This window comes from Myotis davidii, unplaced genomic scaffold (assembly GCF_000327345.1).
Source record: "Myotis davidii unplaced genomic scaffold, ASM32734v1 scaffold3313, whole genome shotgun sequence".
In the NCBI taxonomy this organism is placed as follows: Eukaryota; Metazoa; Chordata; class Mammalia; order Chiroptera; family Vespertilionidae; genus Myotis; species Myotis davidii.
The window spans coordinates 4,720-14,175 of record NW_006284108.1 but is presented as its reverse complement, the minus strand read 5'-3'; the positions used below and the strand labels follow the sequence as shown (position 1 = coordinate 14,175).

Here is a 9,456-nt window from a genome sequence, read left to right as displayed (position 1 = left end):
TCTATAAAAATTTTAATCCCCTCTGATTTAAGAATTCCCACAGTGTTAAAAATAAAATATGTGTACATTTCTTTATCACAGTAAATAAGAAGTTACTGGCAAGTCTATCAATAGATAAAAGAGCCTTAAAAAAAAAGGTGTCACTAGGTTAGTGATGGTGAACCTATGACACTCATGTCAGAGGTGACACGCAAACTCATTTTTTTGTTGATTTTTCTTTGTTAAATGGCATTTAAATATATAAAATAAATATAAAAGTCTTTTTTTGGTATGGTTGCAAATATCAAAAAACTTCTATATGTGACACGACACCAGAGTTAAGTTAGGGCTTTTCAAAATGCTGACACGCCGAGCTCAAAAGGTTCGCCATCACTGGTCTAGACTTTTTTGAGTGCTGTTGTATGTTTGGCTGCCTTGAAATTCTTATGTATTTATTTGTTACTAGAGGCCCGGGGCACAGATTTGTGCACTGGTTGGGGACGTAGCCTGCGGGGATCTGCTCATTGTGGGAGCACCGCTCATCCTGGTCAGCTGAGTGGCTCTAGACCCGCCCTCTGTGCAGCTGCTGAATGAGGAAATTAGTCTGAGCTGATATGTTGGGGTAAAGTCTTGGGTAAAGGCATGTCCTGTGTCCTGGAGGAACCTGGCAGAGATCTTTGCACCCCAAAGCCACTCGGTGAATTTCCATGATGTGTGATGCCAGGTCAGTGATGCCATTGACGATGTTCAGAGGTGCCATGCTTTAGGATCCTTAGCTATCAGGACAGCCTCCTTGGGGGTCCAAGTCAAATCCTCTCTTGCCATCCACTTATACCAGCTCCCTGTGGACTTTCTACACCTTAAAGGGCCTACATGGAAGGTCAGCACAGAGTCTGAATTCTCAGGTATCTGATAGGTTCATAGACTCCGCCTCACCCTGGGCCTGCTAGTGGCTGCTCCCACTGTGGGAGAACAGCGACTACCAGGGAGCAGCTCCTGCGCCGAGCATTTGCCCCCTGGTGACCAGTGTACATCATAGCAACTGGTCAACCAGTCGCTCTGGTTGTTCCACCATTCGGTTGCTGCGCTTTTATATATATATACCTTTCACATAGAGAGGAAGAGAGATGGAGAGAGAGAGAGAGAGAGAGAGAGAGAGAGAGAGAGAGAGAGAGAGAGGGGAGAGAGAGAAAGAAAGAAACATCCGTGTGAGGGAGAGACATCAATTGTAGAGAGGAAGAGAGAGGGAGAGAGAGAGAGAGAGAGAGAGAGAGAGAGAGAGAGAGAGAGAGAGAAACATCCGTGTGAGGGAGATACATCAATTGCTGCCTTCTGCACACCATAACTGGAAATGGAACCCACATACTGATATGTGCCCTGACTGGGAAATGAATCAAAAACCCTTGGATACACAGGACGATGTTCCAATAAACTGAGCCATACTGCACAGGGCATTCTTTGTTTTTTTTAAAAAAAATTTTTCCCCCACTGTTTTTTGAAGAACAGGCTACAGAGCAGAAGCACAGTGGCTGCTAGATGTAACTCTCACCCTTTTGTTTGACCATATGTATCTTCAAATATGTTTGTTCACCCGATTTCCTGTCATCCTTTCTATTTAGTTCTCCTTTATTTGGTGTTCTATATTACTGTTTGTTTTTATTATAGTCTTATTCCCATATTCTGTGGGGGTGTTTTTTTGTTCATGGATAGCTGTCTACTTACTCTGGAATGGGGAATAGTTCTCTATCTCTGATCCTGCCATCTTGCTTATGTCACTCTCATACGTCTTTTTCCTGTGATCTCATTTGTGTTTTGTTCTCCTACCACAGTGCTGATGATCCATCTTTTCAGTTTTTCTTTTAAGATTTGCATCATTGCCAGGCCAGCTTAACTTAGTGGTTGGGCATTGAACTGTGAACCAGAAGGTCACGGGTATGATTCCCGTTCAGGGCATATGCCTGGGTTGTGGGCTCGTTCCCTAGTGGGGGGTGGGCATGCAGGAGGCAGCCAATCTACAATTCTCTCTCATCATCGATGTTTCTCTCTCTCTCTCCCTCTCCCTTCCTCTCTGAAATCAATAAAAATATATTTAAAACAAAGATTTGCTTCATTTATCCCACCAAATGGCTCAACTGGGATGTAACAGGCAGAATCCTTTGTGTATTACAGAAGAAACATGACTTTATCAATGACCGGGTAGACCCAGACGAACTCATTCCTTGGTTGAAGGGCTGTGGGGGCAGTTTTCATGCCTGGACTTTGTTACATTCATAACTAGGAACCCATTTTAGTCAACAGTATTTTGTTGCCATTGCTCACTCCTCACCCAATTCTACTTCTTCTTGCTTAATATTGACATTTTGCCAAGGACTCACTTTTAATACTGATCATTCTATTCAGATTCCCAGCCCATGAATAACCTAATCTCTCTAAACTTTGCACCTCTACCTCTTTCACGCCTCTCTCTTTCCTGCAGTCCAACATTGGTCCATACATGCAGAGCCTGAGAGTGCATGTGTATTATTATATTGACATTGAACATCATGTGCTCTAATACAGTTGATTTTTATGGATTTGAGCCACTGAAATTATCCTACACAGACTCACATGAAAGGTCCTAAAGGAATCCATTTGTGGAGGAAGAACTAGAACATCCTGCCTCTCTTCTTTGTGTCTCATCCTTTGCGTCTGTATCCCTCCCCGCCCCCCACCCCCCTACCTTGGTGAGATTTTCATCATCCATAGACCTTTCGGGCCACATTATGTATAACAGCCATTTCCTCAGAGTCTAACTCACTTGTCTTGAAAATCATTCTATGGAATCATATTCAGATCATAATAGATAAACACTTGTGAAGGCATTCTGTTTTTATAAGGTCAACATGTACTTCACCAGCTTTTCCTTTTGTTTAGGTTGCTGCTGTGGAGCAGATATTTTGGAGGCAGTGACTGAAGAGAACGTTTTTGTAGGAATGTCAAAGGCAAGGAATCCCAAGTTAACCTTGTCTTCCCAGAAGAGTCACCCCTGTGAGAGTTGTGGACTAGTCTTGGGAAATATTTTCCACGTGATGGAGGGGCAGGGAACACAACACGGACAGATACTGTTGAGGTGTGGGGCATGTTCACAAGGATTTTATTTCAGTGCACAATTACACCAGCAGCATATGAGAGACACTTTCATTAGAGGTGTGGACAGGATCTCACTTGCAAACAGCTGCAATTTCAATGTGTCCCAGAATCGTTTCACATGCGGGGAGGTTGGGCAGGGTGTCCTTACCAAGACAGGACATCTCCACCTAAAGGCTACTCAGACCAGGATCAGTCCAAATGCTATTCCGACATGTGGGATGATGTTTCAAAGGAGAAGAAATTATTACACCAGAAAAGAATGTAAGACAGACATTAGTTGCAACCACATGTTTTTTCAGGAAAAGGATGTCCATGCAGGAAGTCAGTGCTTTGTGTGTTCTGAATGTGGGAAAGGTTTTACCAGTAGAAATGGCCTCCGTTATCATCTGAGAGTTCACAGTGGAGAAAGGCCTTATGAATGCAATGATTGTGGGAAATCTTTTCCCAGAAGCACTGACCTTCGTCGTCATCAGAGAGTTCACCCTGGAGAAAGGCCATATCAGTGCAGTGAATGTGGCAAAGCTTTTAGCAGTAGTAATAGCCTAGGTGATCATGCAGTTTTGCACACTGGACAGAGGCCTCATAAGTGTAGTGAATGTGGGAAAGCTTTTACCAGTAGCAATGGCCTCCAATATCATCAGAGAGTTCATACTGGAGAAAGGCCTTATGAGTGCAGTGAATGTGGGAAATCTTTTACCAAGAGCACTGCACTTCGTCGTCATCAGAGAGTTCACACAGGAGAAAAGCCTTATCAGTGCAGTGAATGTGGGAAATCTTTTAAAAGTAGCAGTGGTCTGCAATATCATCAGAGACGTCACACTGGAGAAAAGCTTTATGAATGCAGTGAATGTGGAAAATCTTTTCCCAGAAAGACTAACCTTCGTCGTCATCAGAGAGTTCATTCAGGAGAAATGCCTTATAAATGCATTGAATGTGGGAAATGTTTTAAAAGTAGAATAGGTTTCCAATATCATCAGAGAAATCATACTAGAGAAAGGCCTTATCAATGCAGTGAATGTCAAAAATCTTTTACCAGTAAGCACAATCTTCATTGTCATAAGAAAGTCCATATGCGAGAAAAGCCTTATCAATGCAGTGAATGTGGGAAATCTTTTAAAAGTAGCAGTGGTCTGCAATATCATCAGAGACGTCACACTGGAGAAAAGCTTTATGAATGCAGTGAATGTGGAAAATCTTTTCCCAGAAAGACTAACCTTCGTCGTCATCAGAGAGTTCATTCAGGAGAAATGCCTTATAAATGCATTGAATGTGGGAAATGTTTTAAAAGTAGAATAGGTTTCCAATATCATCAGAGAAATCATACTAGAGAAAGGCCTTATCAATGCAGTGAATGTCAAAAATCTTTTACCAGTAAGCACAATCTTCATTGTCATAAGAAAGTCCATATGCGAGAAAAGCCTTATCAATGCAGTGAATGTGGGAAATCTTTTAAAAGTAGCAGTGGTCTGCAATATCATCAGAGACGTCACACTGGAGAAAAGCTTTATGAATGCAGTGAATGTGGAAAATCTTTTCCCAGAAAGACTAACCTTCGTCGTCATCAGAGAGTTCATTCAGGAGAAATGCCTTATAAATGCATTGAATGTGGGAAATGTTTTAAAAGTAGAATAGGTTTCCAATATCATCAGAGAAATCATACTAGAGAAAGGCCTTATCAATGCAGTGAATGTCAAAAATCTTTTACCAGTAAGCACAATCTTCATTGTCATAAGAAAGTCCATATGCGAGAAAAGCCTTATCAATGCAGTGAATGTGGGAAATCTTTTAAAAGTAGCAGTGGTCTGCAATATCATCAGAGACGTCACACTGGAGAAAAGCTTTATGAATGCAGTGAATGTGGAAAATCTTTTCCCAGAAAGACTAACCTTCGTCGTCATCAGAGAGTTCATTCAGGAGAAATGCCTTATAAATGCATTGAATGTGGGAAATGTTTTAAAAGTAGAATAGGTTTCCAATATCATCAGAGAAATCATACTAGAGAAAGGCCTTATCAATGCAGTGAATGTCAAAAATCTTTTACCAGTAAGCACAATCTTCATTGTCATAAGAAAGTCCATATGCGAGAAAAGCCTTATCAATGCAGTGAATGTGGGAAATCTTTTAAAAGTAGCAGTGGTCTGCAATATCATCAGAGACGTCACACTGGAGAAAAGCTTTATGAATGCAGTGAATGTGGAAAATCTTTTCCCAGAAAGACTAACCTTCGTCGTCATCAGAGAGTTCATTCAGGAGAAATGCCTTATAAATGCATTGAATGTGGGAAATGTTTTAAAAGTAGAATAGGTTTCCAATATCATCAGAGAAATCATACTAGAGAAAGGCCTTATCAATGCAGTGAATGTCAAAAATCTTTTACCAGTAAGCACAATCTTCATTGTCATAAGAAAGTCCATATGCGAGAAAAGCCTTATCAATGCAGTGAATGTGGGAAATCTTTTAAAAGTAGCAGTGGTCTGCAATATCATCAGAGACGTCACACTGGAGAAAAGCTTTATTTTTTCTGCTGTTCTTTTTCTTTGTTTTTATATTGGAAGTATACATATCTATGTTGTACTTTCTAACATACAGAGATGTCCTGCCATATCTCTGTCACTGCATATTTCTGTTACTGAAGGTATTTCCTCTGATCCACCTATATTTTAGCATCCTATAAAGTCCCTATAGATGGCATCAATCACCATCCTCATGGGCACAAGGAAGCTAACTGTGTTGTCTGATTTGTTGAAGAAAATAGGAATACCTCATCCCTTAGTTCTTCCTTGTATCCCTGCCTTGAGTCGCCACATTGGACTGATTACTGTTGGCGCCAGTAAACATCATGTAGAAGATCTGTCATTTTGAAGGGCACACTTTCCTACATGCTAATGTTGAGTTTATTTATTGAGTGCCTAAGTCATCAAGGGGAGAACTGCCGGTCTCAGGTCTCTTTCTTTGAAAAATAATAAAGGCTTTTTCCTAGGACTTCTTTAATGCTGGGTGTTCTATTTACTGTGTGGCTTAGTTTATTAGAAGATCTGGGCTCTCCAAGCATGATGAGGTGAAAATTTTTATGGGATCTCAAACAGTTTGCCCTGGGGGGAACACTACAGTGCAAAAATTAGCTCAGTAGTTTTTGCCAAATTTATGTTGCTGCCCATAATTTTGCAGGGAATAATGTTGACTCTCTATTCATCCTGTGAAAATGGAAGCTTTGAGACAGAGAGTTCACTCAAAAGAGGGGGTAGTTGTGATAACCTCAAGTATGTCTGTGAGCAACGTGAATTTTTTTCTTGTTTTCAAAAAATGCAAAGACATTTGAAGGGATTCTTTTCCCCAGGTGTTGCAGAGGGCCATGTGCCCTAATGCCTTCTGTTCCATGGGTGATGGGCACTGGTTGGAGGACCATCTCAGTGAGGGGGACCCCTTGACTGCAGAAATACTGATCTAATTCTATTACAAGGAATGGAATCCATCTAAACCTGCACCCAGAACTTTTTTTGAGGAAAAGACTACAGGAGCGATATGTACACAGATCTGAGGGACTCCAGTTTGTTTATCTTCTGTTGAGCAGTCATTGTCATTTATTATAATCAAGAGGTTTTGTGGCTTCCTGTGTCCTCTTAGATGTTCCCATCAGATTCATTGCTGCTCTGGCAGCAAAACGAAGAGGAAAAGGGTGTCTTTACACTGGAGATGTGGCTTTTGTGACCCAGTGAGCATTCCAGTGGTTTGGGTGAAAGTTCTTCATTGTTTGTTACATTTTCTGTAACTGAGACTCGCCCACAAGGCATAATAATGTGGATTGAGTGCTAACCGGTTTGGCTCAGTGTATAGATCGTCATTCTGCGGACTCCAGGGTCCCAGGTTCCATTCCGTTCAAGGGCATGTACCTTGGCTGTGGGCACATCCCTAGATGGAGTGTGCAGGAGGCAGCTGATCCATGTTTCTAACTCTATCCCTCTCCCTTCCTCTCTGTAATAAACCAATAAAAATATATTGGTGAAAAAAAAATGTGGATTGAATATAGAGTTGAAAAACATCTTGTTCCAAAATAGATGAATGGATATATTTTAAAAATATATATATTTTATTGATTTTTACAGACAGGAAGGGAGAGAGATAGACAGAAACATGGATGAGAGGGAAACATTGATCAGCTGCCTCCTGCACATCTCCCAATGGGGATGTGCCCGCAACCCAGGTACATGCTCTTCACGGGAATTGAACCTGGGACCTTAAAGTCCACAGGCTAATACTCTATCCCCTGAGCCAAACAGGTTTCGGCATGTATATTTCTTTTATCTTGAGCCATTTAAGTTACAGTTACTTTGCATTCCTGGAGACAGACTGGCAGATGTATAGGTAGTTTTCCTATCAGTATTTTTCCCAAGGCTATAAAATATGACTAGAGAGAAAGTTATGAAGAGTTAAAAAGAGGCTTGTTTAAAGTAGTTCAGGGAAGTAAACTTTGTACTGACTAGAGACTCCGTGGTGCAAATTATCTCTGAGGTGTGACAACAGCAGGGCGGAGGGATAGCAAGAATGTAGTTTTGCAAGTAACTTCTCTTGTTCAACAGTTTGAACAGAAGAGTTGTTGGATTAGAGGAGTCAACAGTCGTGGGGTTTAATTGGCAGGTGCTTCTCATAAATTGTGGAAGGCCACAGCCAAGAATCATACCTTTTTCTTGTCCTTACGAATACCTCCACCACATTTAGAACCTAAGACTTTATTGACCTGAGGAATGACTACTTGTAGGAGACTAAATAAAGGCACAAAAGCAATACTGGGGGCATTGTGTTTAGGAGGACATGCGAAATGGGTCCCTGAGTTAATAAACCACTCGTTGAATTTGCACCTCAACCCACAGGTTCTAAGTCCCTGGTATGGACAAAAATGATGGCACACAGTAAACCTAGTAATCTCAGGGAGCCTAGGATGGCATGGACAATCTTGCAAATTCCGAGGCTAAAAGTACCCATATAGGATGCTTTAAAGTTAAAACTTTCCAAGTAAAAGCTAGTCACAGGGGTATTTATGTCCTAGTCTGTTTATTTTGTTTTGTCTGAGTGTGTGTGTGTGGATTTTTACTTTTTTGCAAGGGTCAAATTTCACTTTATTAAGCCTGTCTGTTGTATTTTTGCTTCTGGGATAACATACCTTTGGACATTTCTGTTTCACAGGTTCCTAAGAGCACAATCTCTGAACACAAAAGATCACAGAGCCCCAATTATTGTTGTTATTGTGTTAAATATTAACTGTTACCTATCAGATAAACTTAAAAAGGAGTTTATGTCTTTTTTTTTACTTTTTATCCAATCCCAGAGATTTCCCTCCTTAGCTCCTGCCCCCAGTTTATCACCAGTGAATGTCATGTAACCCATTTATGTCTTCTTCTTTAGTCTCATGTATAAAAAAGGTGCAAAACTGCCATTCTCCCAAGCAATTTATTGTTATTCTGCTTCCTGGCATTGTTACCGACTTGGGTCACATAAACTTAGGAAAATTCTCCACAAGCGTGGACATTTCTTACAACATCACCAAAAGCAATTGACTCATGTGAAGCAGGAGAAAGTTACATGAAGATTATCAGCAATTCCAGGGACTCAACTGATTGAACACAGATTAATAAACTCAAATTTAGAGCACACTCAGAACACAGGAAAGTAGTGTTTTCCCATTGCATGAAGAGAACAGAAGAAAATTCTCAAGGCTCAGATGACTTTGTTTTGTGTGTGTGTGTGTGTGTGTGTGTGTGTGTGTAATCCTTACCTGAGGCTGTTTTTTCTTTCTTTTTTCCCTCCTATTCCTTTCCTCTGAGATTCTGTACTCCCTTCCATGCTTCCATATCCCTAAATCCACTCCATTCACCACTTTATTTTCTTAGATTTCATATATGAGTCAGATCAAGTGATATTTCTCATTCTCTGACTGACTGATTTCACTTGGTATGATATTTTCCAGGTGCCTCTATGCTGTGTGTAAAGGTAAACATTCTTCTTTTTTACTGCTGCAGAGTATTCCATGGTATAAATTTTCCACAATTTTTTTTTTAAATTTTAGTGAAGAAATGAAAGGGAGGGAGAGAGAGAGAAACATCAATAATGAGAATAATTGATTGGCCGCCTCTAGTTCACTCCCTACTTTGAATGAAGCCTGCAACCTGGGCATGTACCCTTGTCCTGAATTAAACCTGGGATCCTTCAGTCTGCAGGGTGACGCTCTAGCCAATTAAACAAGCTGACTAGGGCTGTATCACAGCATATTAATCCAGGCATCTATTGATGGACATTTGAACTGTTTCCACATCTTTGCTATTGTAAATTGTACTGCTATCAACAGAAGGGAGA

The 9,456-nt window shown here is 40.7% G+C and overlaps 1 protein-coding gene across 1 annotated transcript in view; it reads left to right on the top strand.

Moving 5' to 3' along the window:
- The window catches only part of LOC102756903 (zinc finger protein 211-like), an 8,902-nt gene extending 4,414 nt beyond the window's left edge, over positions 1–4,488 (top strand). The window contains 2 exon segments of the mRNA XM_015568347.1: positions 2,893–4,247; positions 4,249–4,488. Coding sequence (XP_015423833.1) covers positions 2,893–4,247; positions 4,249–4,404 — 1,511 coding nt within the window. The 3' untranslated portion in view covers positions 4,405–4,488.
- Positions 4,489–9,456: the final 4,968 nt, after the last annotated feature.